Source organism: Mobula hypostoma, chromosome 8 (genome assembly GCF_963921235.1).
Source record: "Mobula hypostoma chromosome 8, sMobHyp1.1, whole genome shotgun sequence".
NCBI lineage: Eukaryota > Metazoa > Chordata > Chondrichthyes > Myliobatiformes > Myliobatidae > Mobula > Mobula hypostoma.
The window spans coordinates 41,214,660-41,238,245 of NC_086104.1; the positions used below are offsets into that span (position 1 = coordinate 41,214,660).

A 23,586-nucleotide genomic window follows, 5' to 3' on the forward strand; every position below is an offset into this window, starting at 1 on the left:
TTTGGGCCCCATTGATGATTTGATAGATCATAGGAATGAGGGAGGGTAGGGGTGAACCGGCTTACTTTTATTCCTTGAACAGCTACAGAGAAGAAATTTGTTCCCTTTAAGTCCAAACAATGTTAAACCTCAAGCATTTTCCAGTCAAAAATCTGCTCAAATAGAAGGCATACACTGGAGTATAGAAAGCAAACTTCCCTCATGGGAGGGTCTTTGTTTCTGATCACCTCACCCGAGAGAAGGAAAAGATACTTTGAGCACATTTAGGGGCTCCGAATTTCTGTCCCACATTCCGATGAACCTGAAGCAAGGGCATACCACGGGGCACTCTGTCATTCTCGATATTGGAATCGTCTACAGACTGACACCAAGAGAATGCAGATACTGGAATCTGGAGCAACGTGCAAACTGCTGCAGGAACTCAGCGGGTCAGGCAGCATCTGTGGAGAAAGATGGTCAGTCAGAGTTTCGAGAGAACGGTCTCGATCCGAAACGTCCACTGTCAATTTCCCTCCACAGATGCTGCTGCCTCATCCGCCGAGTTCCTCCGGCAGTTTTTTAAAAAAACTCAACAATGCAGAAACAGGCCAAACAGGATTAACTAGTTCCGTAAAAATCTTGGTAATTGAATGATCCTAAGTTTGACCTGAAGTCCTGAACCGTGACGGTTTCCATTCAGGTACAAGGCTGCGATCACCGGACAGTCTCACGGGGCGGGACCAGCAGGGTGAAAAACTGAAGCGGCGATTTTTTCTTGGTTGTCAGCAGAAATTACAAAGAAGGTGGGCGAATAACAAGGCTTTGGGTGGCAATATATTTTCTTTATTTTTTCGTGATATAATTCAAAGATAAAACACCTTCCCACGGGGGGTGGGGGTGGGATGGAGTTGAAATACGAGGATGGGGCGCTGAAATGTAAGTGAGGACCCGAAATCTTGCAGGAGTAGAGTCCACCACCTGGGGGATATTTTGTTCCCTCACCCCACAATGCCTTACAGGGCGACGACTTGCACAATTTTGAAGTTGTTTTGTAAATGACCAGCGTCCCACGACGGAGTCCAAGGGGCCGATTCCCAGATTCCTCCGGCCGCGGGACTTTGGCTAGGAACCAACAACAACTTACAATGAGGTAGCGCATTTGGATGTCCCGGGGCGCTAGGCGGGCTGGGCTGTCAGCCGCACATTGACCGCCCTTTCCGTGCTCTTGTTGCGGCATGTAACAATAAGGGCGAGGCACCGACTCTCGAGCGAATCGAAAAAGCATCCCGAGTGCACAGCGGATATAATGCCCTGAATTCCAGTCTGCAGAGAGCTGGGAGACGCTGCGGAGACGAGGTCCGTGAGTAAAAAGGAATGCTGCGCAGTGGGGAACTTCAGAGGTTCATTCCAGATGTGGGAGTCTATCCTGCGTTGGATCAGTGGGATCTGCACAGCCATTGCGGCGATGCGCCCGGTCTGCGCTCACACAAAGCAGCCTCTGTTGAAGCGTGCAAGGTCTGGGCTTGGGCACAGCTGCACGGCGCCTTTTCTGTAGCCCTTTTTGTTACTGCTTTACGTTGAACGCGTTTGATACAGGGACAATCGAATGCAATTTGAATCAAAATTGGAAGCCGAGACTTGCGAGCAGCGACCACACGGCCCGCATATGTGGCCAGCGCTGAACCTCTGTTTTATCTGTCTCTGGGCGTCTGACATCCTGAAATCAGATCGCCCAGAAAAGCAAGCAAGTTAAAAAAAAACTCCAGTTGCCACGTCTGGCCGCGTGGTCCTAGACGGGCATAAGAATGCTCTATAAAAGGAATGGGAGAGTTAGCTGTGCTGGAGCCGGTCCCAGTGGTTTTCACAATGGTGCACGGCTGGACTTCTTGGGAACCAATCCTCCGTGTGACTCCGCCCCGTTCCTCACACAAATACTGGAAGCATTCATTCGGTGTCTGAACAGTTTGCCATCTATGGGGAAATGGATCTTGTAGGTAGGATTCCTGGGGATATGACTCTAGAAACTCTGAAATGTTGGCGTTAGTTCCCTGGGTCCCGGGCCAGGTTCACAAACCGGATTGCTGACAGAATTAGGTATGCCTTTGGAGATTTTTAACACCCCTTAACGCTCCTGTTTTAAGTAGTTTCGGATGTCGAAATTATTTCTGCAGCATTACTCGCATTTGTGCTCTATATTTCTCCTCTGGGTATTTCTTTTGGGAAGCGGCTTTGTAGGAATGCGAGGGTTGAACATGGTAGTTAGAATCAGAATTTATTTCTTAACCTATCTCTGGACCCAGAGGCGATGATAGATTTGGGAGTGTGGAGCGAGGATCGACGTGAATTCTTTTGGCATTCAGTTTGAAAGTTCTTCCTCCCTCCCCCCCCCCAAGCCAAACATACAGTAAATGGATTTACCTTTTGCCCCGGTTTGGAATTTCCGAGCGCCTCCATTGCCCGCCAGAACTAACCAGCTTCCAAATTACATTTGGTGTCATTGATGGGAGCGGAATGCTGGCTGTGATGTGCTTGCATCTGTGTGAAAGTGGCAGTGGAAGAGATTGCCCGGGAGAAGGTCGAGCCCCTTGAGTTTGTAAACCCAGCCATTTAAAATAAATTGATTTAAACCGCTGGCAAAAATAAATGTGCTTTGGGAAGGACACGAATGACTTAATCTGTGTTTTGTTTATCTCCAGTCTCAGGGCAGCTCGATCTCCCCGAATACCAAGGCTTGTGCAATCTGCATGCTTTTGACGTTGTGCTTGGCTCCTCCGGGACTACACACACACACACACACACACACACACACACACACACACACACACACACACACACACACACACACACACACACACACACACCCTGTTCCCAGCCAATTCGCCAATTCTGTTCCTTTTTCACAGTGTGACTCCGGGAGCCCGGCTGGCTCAGGCTTTGGATCCAATCAATTTCCCTCAAGTTTCCCAAACCGAACTGCAAACCGAAATCGACTCTGAATGACAGGTAAGGCGCGAAAGGGGCTCTTTCTTGTGTTTGGTACAAGATGGGTTTCATTAGATGCAGATGTGCAGTTGAGGGGTTGTGGGTGGAAAGGCTCTGGCTGCGATTTTAAATTATTACGGGAGGGAGAGGGAGCAGGATTGGCGATGGATCGCGGCTTTTACTGAAAAGGATTACTGTAATACGAGAGCTGAAACAACCCGAGATCTTGCACCAAATAAGGAACAATAACCGGAGGGAGAGAGAGAGAGAGAGATTTTCTTTGGAGCAATATGTGTTGTTTTGGGCTAAAATGGACTGAATGATTATTGCTGTTTTGGCCCTGCAGTCCCTAGGTTAAGAAATGACATTGGTGATTTCGATGAGCAGATTATGCGATCTTCCCACTGAAGAACGTTCAGATATCCCGGTGTACGTCCCCATCTGGGAAGAATCTTTCAGCAAAACCGCAGCGATTCCAAACCAGACTAAATACGGAGAGCCCACAGGTCAGTCGGGAGTAGATACCAGACATCACATCTCAATCGGTTGTGTTTTTCTATGTGTGTTTGGGTACGGGTGGGTCCGCACAACAGGCTGCCACACGGCCACAGTTTACAACGGGGGTGGCGTGGGAGAGCCAAGGTGGATTGCGATGAATAAGATTTTCACAAGGGAACGCACTGACTTTATTTATTCTGGCATCATATACCAGCCTGCCCTAGTGTACTGCTGTAGATTTTTAAAGGATTTAATCTTCAGAGGTACTGCTTGCAAAGGGTCTTCATAACCACTTCTAGCAGGCATCTGTCCAGTTGCTATAATGTTTCTGTATGTACCATAGAATCTATTTGCATATACTTTCCTGGAGCTGTAGCAAGTTATGTTTGAATAAAATGGCAGTAATAGAGTGGAAGTAATTAATATTTAATTCCCAACATTATTATGCAGCATCAACAGAGTGCAGTGGTGATTGACACATTGCAAACCAATTTCAGCACAAAGACAAATGCTGCACAAAAAAATAACTTCACAATCAGTGTGTTGACAGTAGTAAATCTCTGGCAGTGATCTCAATCTGGCAATATAATGAAGGTAGGTTACCCTGGTAATATATAAACCTTCCATTGATCCGGAAATTACTGCTAGCATAGCGTATTTTCACCAGTTACAGCAGATTAGAAGAGTGGCATGGAGAAAGGGCAGCAGAGGTGTGCCAACTGCTGCTTTTTCCAAAGCTGGACAAAACTGACAGAGGGGTGAAAATCTACTGGGACTCTTGTTTCAATCCAATAGTGCTATCAAGTATGCAATTGCTGAATCTGATCACAAGATTCTGCTATGTCATTGCATGTCAAGTCCTCACTAAGAAATAAAAGTCCTTGGACATTATGCCAATGTAAAACATTTCTTCAAAAAGCTTGATTGAAGTTACTGATTCTGCACTTGAGGGCCGGCAAATATTCTGCAAAACTGTGTTGCCCCAGGATAATTCTGCTGGTGGATTATGCTGATTATAAGACCATAAGGCATAGGAGCAGAATTAGGCCATTCAGCCCATCGAGTCTACTCCACCATTCCATCATGGTCGATCCTGGATCTCATTCATCCCCATACACCTGCCTTCTCACCATAACCTTTGGTGCCCTGCCCAGTCAGGAAACTATCAATTTTTGCTTTCAATATACCTACGGTCTTGGCCTCCACCCCAGTCTGTGGCAAAGCATTCCACAAATTCACTACTCTCTGGCTAAAAAAATCTTCCTTAGCCCCATTCTAATGGGTTGCCCCTCAATTTTGAGGCTGTGCCCTCTAGTTCTGGACACCCCCACCATAGGAAGCATCCTCTCTGCATCCACCTCATCTAGTCTTTTCAACATTTGGTAGGTTTCAATGAGATCCCCACGCATTCTTCCAAATTGCAGTGAGTACAGGGCCAAAGCTGCCAAATGCTCCTGATATGTTAACTCCTTCATTCCCAGAATCACTCTCGTGAACCTCCTCTGGACTCTCTCCAATTACAACACATCCTTTCTGAGATATGGGGCCCAAAACTATTGACAATACTCTCAAGTGTGGCCTGACCTGTGTCTTATAAAATCTCTGCATTATCTCCTTGTTTTTATATTCTTTTCCCCTTGAGATGAATGCCAACTTTGCATTTGCCTTCTTTACCACAGATTCAACCTGTAAGTTAAACTTCTAGGAATCTTGCATGAGGACTCCTGTGTCCCTCTGCACCTCTGGTGTTTGAATTTTCTCTTCAATTAGATAATATTCTGCACTATTGTTCCTTTTACCAAAATGCTTTATCATACATTTCCCAACACTGTATTCCATCTGCCACTTTTTTGCCTATTCCTCTAATTTGTGTAAGTCCTTCTGCCATTGCATTGCTTCCTCAGCACTACCTACCCCTCCACCTGTCTTCCTATCATCTGCAAACTTTGCCACATTGCCATCAATTCCATTATCTAAATCATTGACAAACAATGTGAAAAGTAGCGGTCCCAATACTGACCCCTGAGGAACACCACTAGTCACTGGCAGCCAACCAGAAATGGCCCCTTTTATTCCCACTTACTGCCTCCTGCCTGTCAGTCATTTCTCTATCCATGCCAGTATCTTCTCTGTAATGCCATAGATTTTATCTTGTTAAGCAGTTTCATATGTGGCACCTTATCAAATGGCTTCTGAAAATCCACTGCCTCTCCTTTGTCCACCCTGCTTGTTACTTCCTCGAAGAACTAACAAATTTGTCAGGCAAGATATTCCTTTGCAGAAACCATGTTGACTTAGACTTATTTTATCATTAGTCTCTAAGTACCCAAACCTCAATCTTAATAATGGACTCCAACACTTTCCCAATCACTGAGGTTAGGCTAATTGGGTCTGGCCCAAAATGTCGACTGTACTTTTTTCCACAGATGCTGCCTGGCCTACTGAGTTCCTCCAGCATTTTGTATATGTTGCCTGGCCAATAATTTCCCTTCTTTTGCCTTCCTCCCTTCTTAAGGAGTGGAGTGACACTTGCAATTTTCCAGTTCTCCAGAACCATGCTAGAAGCAAGTGGTTCTTGAAAGGTCATGACCAATGCAACTGCAACCTCTCTCAGAAATCTGGGATGTAGTCCATCTGGTTCAGGTGACTTATCCACCTTAAGACCTTTGAGTTTACCTAGTACTTTTTCATTTATAATAGCAATGGCACTCAAACCTGCTCCCTGACACTCACAGACTTCTGGCACACATCTTGTGTCTTCCACAGTGAAGACTGATGAAAAGTACTCATTAAGTTCATCTGCCATTTCTTTGTCCCCCATTACTACCTCACCAGCATCATTTTCCAGTGGTCCAATATCAGCTCTCATCTCCCTTTTACTCTTTATGTAACTGAAACACTTGATATTCTGCTTTACATCATTGGCTAGTTTATCCTCAGATTTCATCTTTTCCCTTCTTATAGCTCATTTAGTTGCCTTTTGTCAGATTTTAAAAACTTCCCAATCATCCAACTTCCCACTCAACTTTGATATATTATATGGCCTTTCCTTAGCTTTTATGCACCCCTCAACTTCCCTTGTCAGACATGGTTGCCTAGTCTTGCCATTTGAGAACTTCTTCTGTGGACATATTTATCCTGTGCCTCGTGAACTATTCACAGAAACTTCAGCTACTTCTGCTGTGCTGTTATCACCACCCGTACCCCCTTCTGATCCACCTGGGCAAGCTCTTCTCTCATGCCTCTGTAATTCACTTTATTCTATTGCAATGCTGATACATCTGACTTATGTTTCTCCCTCTTAAATTACAGGATGAATTCAATTATATCATGATTACTGTCTCCTAAGGGTTCCTTTAACTTAGGCTTTCCTCAAGTAGGCTCAAGGACAAGCTGATCTAAAAAGCCATCTTGTAGGCATTGAACGAATTCCCTTTCTTGTGATCCAACACAACCTTGCATACTGAAGTTTCCCATTATCATTGTGACATTGCCCTTATTACATATCTTTTCCAGCTCCCTTTGCAATCTCAACCCCATATCTTGGCTACAATTTGGAGGCCTATGTATGAATCCCTTAATTTTTTTTCAACCTTGCAGTTTCTTAATCCACCCACAATGATTTGAGATTCTCTGATCTATGTCACCTCTTTCTAAAGATGTAATTCCATCTCTCATCAACAGAGCCACACCACCGCCTATGCCTTCCTGCCTGTCCTTTCGATACAAGTTCTATCCTTTGATATTAAGCTTCCAACTATGACCTTCTTTCAGCCACGACTCAGTGATGCCCACAACATCATACTGACCAATCTCTAATTGTGCCATGAGTTCATCCACCTATACGAATACTACACACATTTAAATACAACACCTTCAATACTGCATTCTTGGCCCTTTTGAATTTTGTTTCTGTGGTACAATTTAATTCTTTGCACTGTCTGCTTTTGCACCCAATCATTGGCTTGTCCTTCCTTACATTCATAGTATACCCATTATCTACTTGTAAACCTGCTGGCTCATCCTCAGCTCTCTCTTATTGGTTCCCATCCCCCTACCATATTAGTTTAAACTACTCCCAACAGCTCTATCAAACCTGCCTGCAAGGATATTGGTCCCCCTCGGATTCAAGTGCAACCCGTCCCTTTTATTCAGGTTACACCTGCCCCAGAAGATGTCCCTATGATCCAGAAGTCTGAATCCCTGTCCCCTGTTCTAATTCTTCAGTCACACATTTATCTGCCACCTCATTCTATTCCTATCCTCACTGTTGTGTGGCACAGGCAGCAATCCCGAGGTTACTATCCTTGAGGTCCTGCTTCTCAACTTCTTTCCTAACTCCCTGTATTCTGTTTTCAGGACCTCCTCTCTTTTTTGACCTATGTCATTGGTACCAATATGTACCACAACTTCTGGCTGCTCCCCTTCCCTTTTCAGGGTCGCATTCAGAAACATCCCGGACCCTGGCACCTGGGAGGCAAACTACCATCTGGGTTTCTTTTTTGCACCCACAGAATCGCCTCTCTGTCCCCCTAACTCTAGAGTGCCCTATTACTGCTGCCATCCTCTTCATTTCCCTGCCCTTCTGAACCACAGAGCCAGACTCAGTGCCAGAGGCATGGCCACTGTTGCTACCCCCAGGTAGGCCGTCCTCCCCAACAATACTTGAAATGGAGTACTTATTGTTGAGGTGGGTGGCCACAGGGGTGCTCTCCACTATCTGACATTCTCCCTTCCCTCTCCTGACATTCACCCATTTATCTTCTCCTGTAGCCTTGGGTTGACAACCTCCCTGAACCTCCTCACTTTCCCTAACAAGGTGAAGGTCATCGAGCTGCAGCTCCAGTTCCTTAACATGGTCTCTAAGGAGCTGCATCTTGATGCACCTGGTGCAGATGTGTTCATCGGGGAGGTTGGAGGTCTCCTGGAAGTCCCGCATCTTACGCACAGAACAGAACGCTGACTCTGCAGTCATACCCCCTATTCTTTCAAGAGTTAAATAAAGAAAAGAAATAAGAAATAAACTTACCTAGCCTCCATCTGTGCTCACTGAAGCCTGTTGAGCCAAAGCCTTACCACTCTGATGATGACCGTTCTGCTAGACATTACAACCCTTTTATGGAGACTGGGTTTTCCAAGCTCCACGCCGGACCTGCGCGGGAGACATCTACTGTGTTTGCGCCGCTGTCTAATCAAAGACTCCCACTGAGAACTGGTTGCTTTTTCAACCTCTGCTCCAGACCTGCTGACGCAGGAATACCTCTGCTAGGTTTGCGCCGCTGTCCAGTCAAAAAGGAAAGCACTGATAGAATACTTTCCAACAAAAGTTATAAGAAAGGTAACTTGAATCATCATTCTTTGAAGCCCATCCCATTTTTCTGGTGCTTGGGTACAATTTGTCGTCTAAGAAGCTTGGAGAACAAGGGAAGTCTACTTGTAATACTGGACTAGGTGGCAAGTGAAGAGGACAGTTAAGTTGTGGCACTCTGCACTTGCTATTACAGTGAAAAATGGCATGGCTTAAAAGGTTCTGGTCTGTAATTATGTCACTTTGTCACCATAACTCTGCAGAACATCTGCCTTTCCAAAAATATGGATACAGTGATTGCAATCATGTAACGACAAGGTTGTTTTCTTGCATAATATACAAGGACTTTTCTATTTCTTGATAAGGACATAATGTAGAATAAATTAATAGAATCATCTAGAGTGATATCTGCTTTCCTGGAAAGGTTTTATTATGCTTTTAATACTGGCCATCATTAATGCCCACATGGTGTTTAGAAAGACTGAGAAAAATCTTGAAGCAATAATGCAGCCATTTTCACTGGTAAGAGTTCTCTTGTAGGCCTGCCGGTTAATAACATGGCTTACATATTATGATGGAACTGGTGTGTAATGGAAAAGAATCCCCTAGCTCTGTACTGGGAGGAGATTAACAGATAGGGAAAGATTCAAGAAGTGTTCAAAGCATCCGTGAAATAATAAAATATTATCATTGACTCCTGGGAATCTCTGGCTGTTGACTGCTCCAAGGAAAAATGGGTATTGTGAATCCTAGAACGCTGAGGCTCTGCTTTTGGAGCACACAGAAACCCTGTGTAAACAATGGAAGGAGCGGACAACATCACAGACTACCCATCCTGCCAAATCTTTGGAAGAAAGCCTTTCCCAAAGTGGCCTCTTTAGCCACCTCAGGGCACACAAGTTTGGGAGTGGAAGCAAGTTAGCCTTGATCTCAAATGGTTGTCTAAAATTGGTTATTAAATTACCTGCTGAGGCCTTATAATGAACATAGGGCTCTGTTTCATGTTAGCAATGGCTATATTTAATTACAGTGCCTATAAAAAGTATTCACCCCCTTGGAAGTTTTCATGTTTTATTGTTTTACAACATTGAATCATGGTGGATTTAATTTGGCTTTTTTTTACACTGATCAACAGATAAAGTCTCTTTCATGTCAAAGTGAAAACAGATCCTTACAAAGTGATCTAAATTAATTACAAATATAAATCACAAAATAATTGATTGCATACGTATTCACCACCTTCAGTATTTAGTAGATGCACCTTTGTTAGCAATTACAGCCTTGAGTCTATGTGGGTCTCTCTTCTCTGGCTATCCATCCCATAGGATGATGATGGTTCCTTTCAGTCAGTTAGTGGGGTTTGTACCCCACTCCTCAGAAAGGAACAGCGTGTGCGTGAGTGGATTTTAGGTGAGTAGGGGTTTGCACAGGTCCAGACCCACCCTCTCAACATCCCCTCCTGGGTCCCGCGGCATGGTGGGGTCCAAGACGGCTGGGGGAAGTTCTGTTGCAGTGAATGGCCAGACCAGGTTTTGATGAAATGGATGCCCTTTCCACGCTTCACGGCGCGTGTTTGCTAGATGGTCATTGACCCTACGAGAGGGTTCATCCGCTCTTTGACAGGTCTTGTTTTTCATCCTGCAGGGTGTCTAGCCACGCTCCTCACTAGGCAAGCCTGGTGGGGGAGCTGGTTTAGTCGCCGACCACCCAACCATGCGACAGGTAGTACTGGGTTACATGGTACCAGTAGCACTCAGACCAGTGACCTGACCAGAATCTGTGTGGATAGGTCTCTATCAGCTTTGTACATCTGGACACTGCATTCTTCTTTACAAAACTGCCCAAGCTCTGTTGGATTGCATGGGGCATCGTCTGTGAACAACTCTTTTCAAGTCCAGCCACAAATTCTCAATTGGATTGAGGTGTGGACTCTGACTTGACCACTCCAGGACTTTAACTTTGTTGTTTTTAAGCCACGCCTATATAGCTTTGGCTTTATGCTTGTGGTCATTGTCTTGCTGGAAAACAAATCTTCTCCCAAGTCGCAGTTCTCTTACAGACTGCTTCAGGTTTTCCTCCAGGATTTCACAGTATTTTGCTGCATTCACTTTACCCTCTACCTTCAGAAGACTTCCAGGGTCTGCTGCAGTGAAGCATCCCCACAGCAAGATGCAGAGACCACCATGCTTCACAGTCAGGGTGGTGTGTTTTTGATGATGTGTGCAGTTTGATTTTAACCAAACATAGCGTTTAGTCTGATGGCCAAAAAGCTCAATTTTGGTTTCATCAGACCATCGAACCTTCTTCCTGCTGACTTCAGAGTCTTCGTCATAGTCATAGTCATAGTCATACTTTATTGATCCTGGGGGAAATTGGTTTTTGTTACAGTTGCACCATAAATAACAAATAGTAATAGAACCATAAATAGTTAAATAGTAATATGTAAATTATGAAATAAGTCCAGGACCAGCCTATTGGCCCAGGGTGTCTGACCCTCCAAGGGAGGAGTTGTGAAGTCTGATGGCCACAGGCAGGAATGACTTCCTATGACGCTCTGTGTTGCATCTCGGTGGAATGAGTCTCTGGCTGAACGTACTCCTGTGCCCACCCAGTACATTATGTAGTGGATGGGAGATATTGACCAAGATGGCATGCAACTTAGACAGCATCCTCTTTTCAGACACCACCGTGAGAGAGTCCAGTTCCATCCCCACAACATCACTGGCCTTACGAATGAGTTTGTTGATTCTGTTGGTCTGCAACCTTCAGCCTGCTGCGGGTAGCAGACACCACATGCCTTCTGGCAAACTCTAGTCGAGATTTCATGTGAGGTTTTTTTTTCAACTGTGGTTTTCTCTTTGCCAGTCTCCCATAAAGCTGCAACTGGTGAAGCACCCGGGCAACAGTTGTTGTATGCAGTCTGTCCCATCTCAGCCGCTGAAGCTTGTAACTCCTCCAGAGTTGTCATTGGTCTCTTGGTGGCCTCCCTCACTAGTCCCCTTCTTGTGCAGTCACTCAGTATTTGAGGATGGCCTACTCGAGGCAGATTTACAGCTGTGCCATGTTGTTTCCATTTCTTGATGATTGACTTAACTGTACTCCAAGGGATATTCAGTGACGTGGAAATTTCCTTGTATCCATTTCCTGACTTGTGTTTTTCAATAACCTTTTCATGCAGTTGCTTGATGGTGTAGCTTTTGCCAGGATACTACTGACTAGCAGTTGGACCTTCCAGATACAGATTGATTGAAGATATTTTTACTGCAATCAATTGAAACACCTTGACCGCACACGGTGATCTCCATTTAACTAATTATGTGACTTCCAAAACCAGTTGGCTACACCAGTGATGATTTGGTGTGTCACATTAAAGAATCAGAATCAGGTTTATTATCACTGGCATGTGTCGTGAAATTTGTTAACTTAGCAGCAGCAGTTCAATGCAATACATAATATAGAAGAAAAAATATAATAATAATAATAAAAATAAATCAATTACAGTATACATATATTGAATAGATTAAAAATCATGCAAAAAAGAAATAATATATGTTAAAAAAGTGAGGTAGTGTTCACGGGTTCAATGTCCATTTAGGAATCGGATGGCAGAGGGGAAGAAGCTGTTCCTGAATTGCTGAATGTGTGCCTTCAGGCTTCTGTACCTCCTACCTGATGGTAACAGTGAGAAAAGGGCATGCCCTGGGTGCTGGAGGTCCTTAATAATAGATGCTGCCCTTCAGAGACACCGCCCTCAGAAGGGGGTGAATGCTTATGCAATCACTTGTCTTTTATGTTTGTAATTAAGTTAGATCACTTTGTAGAGGTCTCTGTTCATTTTGACATGAAAGAGTCTTTCTCTGTTGAACAATTGTCAAAAAAAGCCAAATTAAATCCACTGTGATTTAATGTTGTAAAATAATAAAACATAAAAACTTCGGGGGGGGGGGTTGAATAATTTCATACACTATATTGTGGATCAATAATGAGATTTATTCCAACTGTGCTCTGCTTCTGTACATTAATATTTGGGATTCATGTAATTGTGCACATATCATTAACAATGACTGAACATCGCACCCTTCATCAAAGACTGAAAATTTTCTCTTGTCGTTATTCATAAACTAAAATATTCAAGGACTTGAAGAGACTATTCAAGGAGTGATAACCATTAATGAATCAGTAAAACATGGGAGTCACGATGGAAAGAATGTGGTGATCTGTTTTGTGGGAACAGAGTCAAGAGAGAAGGGCAAAGATCCATGGATAAGATGAGGCTGAGGGTGAGAGGAAGTGTTAAAGGGAGAATGATGCTGAGGAGATATATGGTGCACCAGGCCTGAGGAAGGGAAGAAAATGACAGGGGCATCTAGTCAGATACTCTCACTTTAATGACAAAGAAGCCCATATGCTTCTCTCACTTGTTGTGTGGGAGATCTGGAGAAAAGTTTAAGAGAAAAAAGTTTTTACATTTGACTTTGTGCATGGCAGATGAGAGATCAGGCAATTATTGTCTATCTTATCTGTTGTTTGAATCTACGTCATCTGAAGTAAATGTGGTACCAAGGGAAATCACTGGGGTAGCGATAATAATGGTTTTTATAGGGAAATGAGCAATATAGGTAAGATTTGATTAAACTGATCTGTAGCTATAAGAAGGTACTGAAGGCCAAAGTTTAGACGTTTGTGTGTTTTAATAATGCAACTGTAAATAAATAAGACCAGAAGACATAGGAGCAGAATTAGGCCATTCAGCCCATCAAATCTGCTCTGCCATTTCATCATGGCTGATCCTGGATCCCATTCAACCCCATACACTTGCCCTCTCACCATATCCCTTGATAACTCCGACCAATCAGGAATCTATTAACTTCTGTTTTAAGTATACCCATGGGCTTGGCCTCCACAGCAGTTGGTGGCAGCGCATTCCAGGATTCACTGGACTTTGGCTAAAAATATTCCTCCTTACCTCTGTTCTAAAAGGTCATCCCTCAATTTTGAGGCAGTGCCCTCTAGTTCTGGATACCCCCACCGGAGGAAACATCCTCTCCACATCCACCTTATTTAGTCCTTTCAACATTCGATAGGTTTCAATGAGATCCCCCGCATTCTTCTAAATTGCAGTGAGTACAGGCCCAAAGCTGCCAAACGCTCCTCATATGTTAACCCCTTCGTTCCCAGAATCGACCTTGTGAATCTCCTCTGGACTGTTTCCAATGACAACACATACTTTCTGAGATATTGGGCCCAAAACTCTTGACAATACTCCAAATGCTGCCTTATAAAATTACAGCATTGTCTTCTTGTTTCTATATTCTATTCCTCTTGAAATAAATGTCAACATTGCATTTGCCTTCTTTACCACGGACTCAACCTGTAAATTAACCTTCTGGGAGTCTTGCACAAGGACTCCTAAGTCCTTTTGCACCTCTCATGTTTGAATTTTCTCCCCATTTAGATAATAGTCTGCACTATTGTTCCTTTTACCAAAATATATAATCATACATTTCTCAACAGTGTATTCCATTTGCCGCATTTTTGCCCATTCTTCCAGTCTGTCCAAATCCTGCTGCAATCGTATTGCTTCCTCAGCACTACCTACCCCTCCACTTATCTTCGTATCATCCGCAAACTTAGCCACAAAGCTATCAATTCCACTACCTAAAGCATTGACAAAGAATGTGAAAAATAGCAACCCCAATACTGACCCCCTGAGGGACACAACTACTCACTGGTAGCCAACCAGAAAAGGCGCCTTTTATTCCCACTCACTGCCTCCTGCCTGTCAGCCATTCCTCTACCCATGCCAGTATCTTCCCTGTAACACCATAGGATTTTATCTTGTTAAGCAGCCTCATGTGAGGCACCTTATCAACTGCCTTCGGAAAATCTAAGTAAATGACATCTACTGCCTCCCTGCTTGTTACTTCCTTGGAAAAACTCTAGCAGATTTGTTCAGCAAGATTTGCCTTTGCAGAAACCTAGCTGATTTTGACTTATTTTATGATAAGCCTCCAAGCAGTCCAAAACCTCATCATCAATTATGGACTCCAGAACCTTCCCAACCACTGGGGTTAGGTTAACTGGCCTATAATTTCTTCCCTTTTTAAAGAGTGGAGTGACATTTGCAATTTTTCTGTCCTCTGTAACAACGCCAAAATCAAGTGCTTTTTGAAAGATCGTGACCAATGCATTAATCATCTCTTCAGCAACCTCTTTCAAGACTCTGGGATGTAGTCCTTCTGGTCCAGATGACTTACCCATCTTAAGGTTTTTGAGTTGTACCTAGCACTTTATCCTTTGTAATAGCAATGGCACTCACTCCTGTTCCCTGACACTCATGGATCTCTGGCATACAGCTTGTGTCTTCCACAGTAAAGACTGAAACAAAGTACTTATTAACTTCATCTGCTATTTCTTTGTCCCCCATTACTACCTTGCCAGCATCATTTTCTAGTGATCCAATATCAACTCTCACTTCCCTTTTATTCTTTATATAACTGAAAAAACCTTTGGTATCCTGCCTTATATTATTCGCTTTTTTGCCCTCATATTTCATCTCTTCCCTTCTTATAGTTTTTTCAGTTGCCTTTTGTTGGATTTTGAAAGCTTCCCAATCACCCAACTTCCCACTCACTTTTGCTACTTTATATGCTCTTTCCTTGGCTTTAATTCAATCTTTCACTTCCCTTGTCAGCCACAGTTGCCTAACGCTGTCATTTGAGAACTTCTTCTGTGGGATACGTCTATCCTGCACCTTGTGAACTATTCCCAGAAACTTCAGCCACCTTTGCTCTGCCATCATCCCCACCAGTATCCTCCACCAATCCACCTGGGAAAGCTCCTCTGTCGTGCCTCTGTAATTCCCTTTCGGGCATAAGAATAACGGTAATATTCTTTCAGGGCTTGACACAGAAGAAAGTAAGGTTGGAAGGATGAAAGGAGATGGGGAGGGAGTGATAAAGGAATAATTTCAGGTTGCAGAATACAAATCAACTGTAATAAAATTAAAAATGGCTGATGGAGTAATCTGGAATAGGACTGGAAGCTGATGAGAATGGGCTGCATGTCAGTCATCAATTAAAATATTGCAGAGGAACTATTCTGATATACTGCCGAACAGGAGCGCCAATGTACTTTCCCTTTTTGTTGTTAATTGGATGTCTATATGTTTCACAACATTTAGATTTTCCGAACAAATTCAAATACTTAACATGTTCTTCCAGAGTTTACAGAGTGGCCCATGCACTTCAGATGCAGCTATCATTTATAGGCGGTATCGTCAGTTTTGTAATCATCCTCATTTTGTTCTGTAGCATTCCTGGTAGAATTAACAATACCATTGGTAATCACTCACAGCAGTTATCAAAAATAAAGGTTTCCATATGCAGGAGGCCCAGTGCATTCCAGACTTAAGTGCAGAAATTGATTTCCCATAAATTCAAAACACTTGTCAGCAGGGGGATGGTTTCCGAGATATAAAACCTTCAACATTATTCAATAATGGGCCAGTCCAGGACGAATGGAAAGTGCCAGTGAGCAAACTGATCGTTTCTGAAGCTTTGAGAATGTCAGAATGAATTATATATTTACACAATTAATTGTAATATATTTGTCGAGCCAGTGCTTTAAAGTGCTACAGCAGAAATATTAGACAGAATTCCTGACAGCAAACCAACAATACATGAGCAAGTGTACATTCATTCTGTTTGCATCATACTTGTATAAAATCCAGATTTAGATGAAATAACCTTTAAGATATATTGCTTATACAGTATTTTTATTACAAGACAAATCAAAAACCAAAACGTGACAGAAGAACTGAATGGGTAAAAATAATAAAGTAGGTTGTTAAGCAAAATATTATAATATTTGGAAAAAATTGCACTTAATCCAAGCTGTCTGTAAGTGGCTACATAATTCTGTAACTGCAGTCATGAACTCAAGGTGCCCAATGTAAGTAAATAAACCCTAAATTTAAAAAAACTTTTCTCCAAGCATGGACTCTCTCTCAGTGGAACCCAGATTAGGGAAATGTGCGTGGAGTTCAATCCACCGTAAATAATAGAGTTTTCTTTTTCTTGGCAATTGATACAACAGCTGAAATATTTTAGCTACTGCAGATTAAATAAACTGGCCAAATATTTGATTTTGTACATGAAGCTTGGCTGTGGGGTTCCGTACAGAAGCAGAATTTCATAATATTGGGGTTATCGCCAACCTTGTTGCAATTGTTTAGTCTTTCACAATAATGAATTTAAGGTACATAGGAAAAAGAGTCATCGTTGCCTGAGGATGATTATTATATTAGATCATAGCTGATCTGTACTGCAGTTCCATTTACTGACTTGTGCTCCACTTAACTTTAAATCTTTACTTTTGACCCAAAGCATCAACAATTCCTTTCCTCCCACAGATACTGCTTGACTGACTGAGTTCTTCCGGCCAATCATTTGTTGCTCCAGATTCCAGCATCTATATCTCTTTTATCTCCAAAAATGATTAATCCTGACCATTCTAACAATGATAATATGCTTAGTAATGGGAAAAATATATTGTGCAATTCTCTAAATATTAAGCAATATATAATGATGAATGTATATGTAAAATCAACTTGTCACTAATAAGTCTATATCTGAAAACCCAAGAGAAGGAGATGATTATAGATCTACGAAGATTTAGCCATCTTAATTCATCTTCCTAGTTTTACTCTAGTTATTTTTCTCTTGCAGTATTTAAATGAGTGATTCAAGGTTTTACACTTATTGTATCAATCTTTAAATGAAAAATTTTTGACATCAGCCTTATATTTACCATATACTAGTTTAAACAATTCTACAGTTTACATGCCTAACACACATCCAATGGGTTTAACACACTTTGTTTTCTCCATTTGAATCTTTGATATTTTCTAAGGAACAGCAAAACATTATCATTAAAGCCATATCCTTCAACAAGATTAGTAATGACATTAAGGGGTTGTGTTTTAGAAGTGCCTTTTGAAATGCTACGGTGGCCATTAACACGAATCTTGTCCTATGAGACACAACTACATAAAATTGATTAGACTCCTACAATGTTGGATTGACCCCCTAAGGTCTTAATAAATTCATTAAAGTGAAATAATTCAAAAGAGAAGCTGTAGTCAAAGGACTACTTAATAAAGAGGCAATGTATCATCCTCTATTCAATGGGAGAAAATTAGCTTGAGGAAATGACTCATTTAATATCCCTTAGGTGAAGGCAGTAATAATTTAAAACAAATGAAAAAAATTTAAAAGATGCAATTATTATTCAAAGAGATGTTTAATGATCATAACAATGCTGAAATGTCAATCTTGCTACGTGGCCTTTAACATAACAAAAGTGATTGTGTTCATTGAATTGTGCACATGCTGTTAGTGAAATTTTATGTGTCCTTTACTCTTCAAAAATGTTAATAGGATTTGTATGTGAGTAAAAAACCATAGCATATACATCTGAATATTTTATTGATTTTGGAATTGGTCTAAAATTGCATGGACTTTATTAATTGTTAATTGTAAGTGGAAAAAACTAAAGTATAAAACATGAAGAAATTTTTAACCACATGCTGTTCCTGAACTTGATTTATTTCAGCAGAATCCTCTTGCAAAGGAATCTCAAATTTTCTAACAACGTCCAAGATAGCATACTTCAAACGGAAATATGTGGAAGATGAAGATCTTCATCCACCTGCTCACAGCTGCTGCCAAAGGGTAGGTTGAAAGAATCAGCTGGAATTTTTTTAAACTCAATTACTAATTTGTATTATATCATGTTCAGTTTTATTTCAACTCTTCACATACAATATATAACTATATACAATGTACATATAAAATATGATCTGGTCAATTTAGCAATGTTTAACCATGACTTTACAGTTTTGTATTGCCGTAGCAAGTTACTAGATTGAAATATGATTAATCATGTGAACTCTGGATTAAAAAAGTACTAAGCAAAAATCTCTATTCTATTACTTCTGTGGATCTTTCAAAGTCCAATCAAAAGGCAAGGGAAATTTGTTTGGTAAGAGGATTGAATAAAGAACCATGTAGTTTTATGGTTATTTATTTGGCGAGATACCTCGCGAAGAAAGCATACTGCCAGAAAAAGAAAGAAAAATGTAACGATGCATGTTTATTTACCTGTCCCCTTTTCCACAAACCCCACCTGTCGCAAGAACACTTAAGTTTATAAGGGGTGCACGTGACTGGTTGTGGCTTCTAATGCATATACATGAACTCAATTACAACTGGATAGTCAGGAAAGAGATCCCAATAAAGGCAAATGTTGGACCTGGTTAATGAAGGTGTGGGCCAGATCAAAGTGGCAAGATTGCATGACACTGAATCTTGAGTGACAAGAACGAGAAGCACAAGAGGGATGATTTTCCCACTGCCCGCATAACCTCAACCTAACCAGACAGTGACACACTTTTCATTCTCCCAGTCCACGAAATGCCAATAAAAAGGTCAGGATACCGATAAGGCAAGAGGGAGCCAGTAAATTAAAGCCAAGGTGGGATCACAGAAAACAAGTCACCACTAAACTCAGTGACAGGGTGGAGTGACACTGAATCTCCAGGAAACCCTGAGAGGAGGAAAAGGTGGTGGCACAACGCAGCTCACAGTGGCCACTCTGGTGGTCATATCTGTTATCTGTCAAGTAGGGTGCCGTGCACAATCCTGATTTGATGGAGACAGATGTGAGAGCACGGAGGAACATCTGATGAAACTTCTGAAATGCCTGCTTCACTACCGCTGCTACTGTGTGATCCAGAATCTCTGGAGGGGAAGGCCCCGAGTCCTCGGCTTTGCTTGTTACTTGGCGGCCGGGGTGAGGTCAAAGCGCTTGGCAGAGGATGGTGCTTGGTGTCGGAGGGCTGGTCGGAGGCTCGAAGTTTTCGGACGGACTCAGAGTCCACTGCTGTCGGGTGCTTCCAATGGTGCTGCATCGGCAAGTTTGCGGTGCTTGGAGGTTCATGGCGGGGAGAGTTCCTCCCTTCTGCCATCTGCATGAGATGATGGGGCTATTGGGACTTGAGACTTTTCACCGTGCCACGGTCTGTTCTTTATCAAATTACGGTATTGCTTTGTACTGTTGTAACTATATGTTATAATTATGTGGTTTTGTCAGTTTTAGTCTTGGTTTGTCCTGTGTTTGTGTGATATCTTTCTGGAGGAACATTTTTTAATGTATGCATTTCTAAATGACAATAAACGAGGATTGAGTGTCCTCATAATCTAATCTAATTTAACCCATGCAATCCGAGGCATACAGATTAAAGACCCAAACCCTCGAAATTACATACCTTTCATTATCTTGGACCATGGGATGAACACAAGCCGGGCCTGATCAACCCGGGCTGGGTGTGCAGTGATCAAAGACCCCAAACACATGATGACCCCAGGTTACATTACCGATGAGGTGGCTTGTGCAGTAAAAATTGATGTCGGAATGATGTTAAATCAAGAGGATTAAAATTGCCTTATTAAAGAGAATAACATGGCTTTGTTATTTATTTGGTTTAGACGCGGACCTTGGTTGCTTCAGAGGATCGTACCCACATACTTCGTTTATCACTGGAAAAACTAAGGCTGATTGAAGATCCTGAAGTATTTTTGCGGCGATCAGTACTGATCAACAATTTACTGAAACGGATCCGAGGCGAGATGCAGAACGACTGGTATTTGTCTGCCTGCTCTTTTGGGGAGACACGACCCAGTGATTGGTTCGGATCACCAGAGTCTACCTACAGGAAAAGGCTGCGGATTGCCAAGGAGTATGAGAGTAGCCTGCATGATTGCTGCTTTTACCAGGAATGTGGCAACCAATATTCAATAATACCTTTCTCTGTTTATAACGGGGAAAAAGTTGCCTCCACTCTGCCAAGTTGCTCCCACCAGGGCATAGACTGCTCTGAAGTTTATGGAGTCCATAGTGCACATCCCAGAATTCAACTGACAACCAGTGCAGGGTCTGACATTTATCAGAACATTGAAAAAAATTGTGATAAGGAAATCAACAAAGAAGATGAGCATCAAAGGGAAAACAGCACAGAGAAACATACTTCCAGTGAAAAGGCCCTTTCTCATGTATGCAGTGATAAGGAAGTTGATTGCACAGCAACTGACTTCAGAAACGATGGGGTACTCTCTCCTGAATCCGCATTGGATCCTGACATACTAAAGCAATATGTAGGTGATCACAAACTTTGTTGTGTAAAGGAAGCGAAACTAGAGCCAGCTTGTTTTGCAGTGGCTACAACCAACAGTTTGACAAGCATAGCAAAGAGTACTTGCAGAGTCAGTGACACTTATTAGCATGAACACACATGACAGAATATGATGTCAAATTTTTACCATCATACTGATGCACTTTATTCAATTGTTGAAACTAGATCCTGAAGAAGAATAATTAGGAAAAGAAATAAATCAGCACATTGTAGGCTGGATTACTTGGACTATCCATCATAGCAGGTTAAGTTTTTATATTGTGTGACAGTGGTTTATATAGAAAGTAACATGAGTGTGATCTAAGGTGCCTTAAATTTGTTACGACAGTGTTAACGTTTGCAAGACTGTACGAACATCTGTTGGGGTTAGCTGTAAGAGATTTTATACTATTTTCTTATATTTTGACTTGCCACAGAACGAGATCCAGTACATATGAAAAAAGAATTTTTGATTTAATCTTAAAATTTACATTTTGAACAGATAATGTGTGTAATTTCAGTCTGATCTCTGTATAATATTCTTAAATAAGCCAACAATGTTTCCCTCGAGCAAACATCAAACAGCTTGAGCATCTCCATAGCAACAAATAGACCTTACAGAGAATGAAATTTGTACTGAATACTCCGTGAATTGGTGGCTGACATAATTCGTCAACATTTTTACTTTAAATTGCCTTGTTTTACTTAACCTCTAAGCTAAAAAAACACACCTTTTAAAGCTTGGTACCTGCTTTTTGTTGAAATCTTAAATTGTTTTAATGACCGTGAGGACCATAGAATGAAATTTTGGTTATAGGGGCTGTTCAGTTGTAACTGGATCTTAAAACTTTGGGAGCAGTATCAGCTCAAACAAAGAATGGAAAATGCTCTCCATTAAACCAATTGCATTTGGAGTGACTGAGTCCTTGACATTAAGACATTAGTTCTTTCGTTGTGATTGTGGCCAATATTTATGTTTCCAATGCAATTGTATATGCTTTTATAAAAATTTCAAAAAATGCTATATGGGGTACTTTTCCACGTGGTATGGTAAATTGGTACATACAAGTGTTTTACAGTAAAATGTGATTTACATGTAAAATATTTATTAAACAGAACATCTTACCCAGAAGTAGTTTAATGTTACTTTTCCTCAGAATAGATGAAAACAATTGAATGGGTACCGAGTGTGAATGAAAATTTATTAAAGATAGCATTTCAAGTGATCTCCTGTCCAAGTGTATTTGATAATGAAGTAAGGTGTGAGAAATAAAACTTGCATTTATGTAGCACCTTTCCCCATTAATGAGCATACCGAAGCATTTGACTGTACTTCAAACAGTAGGTAGCAATGTTATTTTGCAGTTGATTTTCATTTTACAGTGAATACACAGAAAGTAGGTCAAAGATCACTTCTAACAAATGGGTTTTAGATAAAATTCTGTTGCAGTAGCCCATGAAAATATTGAGCTGGGCAATAAAATTTCTTGGTCCCAGTTTCGTATAAAAGTTTTACGTCTTATGTTTGAGGGAGTAAAGAAAGATTCTTTCGTAATCTTACTCATTGGTTATAAAATTCAATCTTCTACTTTGAAGAGGTGGAACAAGGCGCTATCACTAGACCAAACCATATAGGCAAAAAAACCAAAGGCTATATTTATTCACAAACAGGGCACACAGAGTCAGACATGTGCACCAGAGTAACCTCTCCAGGATGTGGTTTTCGGCGTGAAGACTTGTTCAACAGGGCCCTTGTTCACTTTATAATATAAATTTTTCAAATTAAATTGCCATTTAGAATATACAGTAGATGCGTAAAATTTAGCTTGTGGAATTTATCATTCTCACCAATATTTCTTAATTATCATGAAAAATACAGGCAGGTTGAAAAAGACTTTGTAATGGAGAGTTATGTTTGGAATTCTGAAGAGGATCAATCTTTGGATTTAGAATATAAGAAAACAGGAAATTAGCCCTTCAAGCCTGCTCACTATTTGACATGATTATGGTCTCATCTCCACTTAGTGCCAGCTCTCCACAGCTATCAATTCCTTGATATTTCAAAAGTGTACACAGTATTTTCCTCTTTAAATGATCTAGCCTCTCCAACCCTCCAGGAACTCACTACCTTCTGTGAGAAGTTCCTACACAACTCAGTTTTAAATGACTAGCTCAATAATCTTGTAGTTATGTTCACTCATTTGAGTTATTTCCACAAGTGGAAACATCTCAGCATCAACATTGTCAGGCCCTATGAGAATCATGTATATTTCAATAAGGTCACACTTCATTCTTCTAAACTCCAAAGAATACAGATTATTTTGTAGAAATGTTCACATTTCAAAGCAAGAGTGAAACACGTATAATGCCCTGATTAAGATCTTTGCTGCCATACTGTAGGTATCTCATTTTAGCTGTTCTTTAAGAGCAGTCTGTTCTGCTTTTAGTGTGTTTGGGTATGAGCTAAGATAAGGGGCTTTGTTGTTCAACTTAGGAATGTTGTGTCAGCCAATCAGGATGGTGGAATTGGGAGAAAGTGCTAGAGAATGCTGGGCGGAGAGGTTTTTGTGTCGAACACTGGTGTGGG

The 23,586-nt window shown here is 41.6% G+C and overlaps 1 protein-coding gene across 7 annotated transcripts; it reads left to right on the forward strand.

The window, feature by feature from the left end:
* Positions 1-732: 732 nt before the first annotated feature.
* Positions 733-22,223, forward strand: sertad4 (SERTA domain containing 4). Of its 7 annotated transcripts, none has more exons than XM_063055033.1 (5): positions 733-782; positions 2,883-2,982; positions 3,308-3,467; positions 18,383-18,501; positions 20,317-22,223. In XM_063055033.1, exons 3-5 carry the CDS (start codon positions 3,323-3,325, stop codon positions 21,106-21,108), a joined length of 1,056 nt encoding a protein of 351 aa, XP_062911103.1. In that variant the 5' UTR covers positions 733-782; positions 2,883-2,982; positions 3,308-3,322; the 3' UTR covers positions 21,109-22,223. The 7 variants fall into 7 exon arrangements, with proteins under 7 accessions (XP_062911103.1, XP_062911099.1, XP_062911102.1 ...); XM_063055029.1 differs by lacking the exon at positions 733-782 and adding an exon at positions 1,041-1,335; XM_063055032.1 differs by lacking the exon at positions 733-782 and adding an exon at positions 1,423-1,494.
* Positions 22,224-23,586: the final 1,363 nt, after the last annotated feature.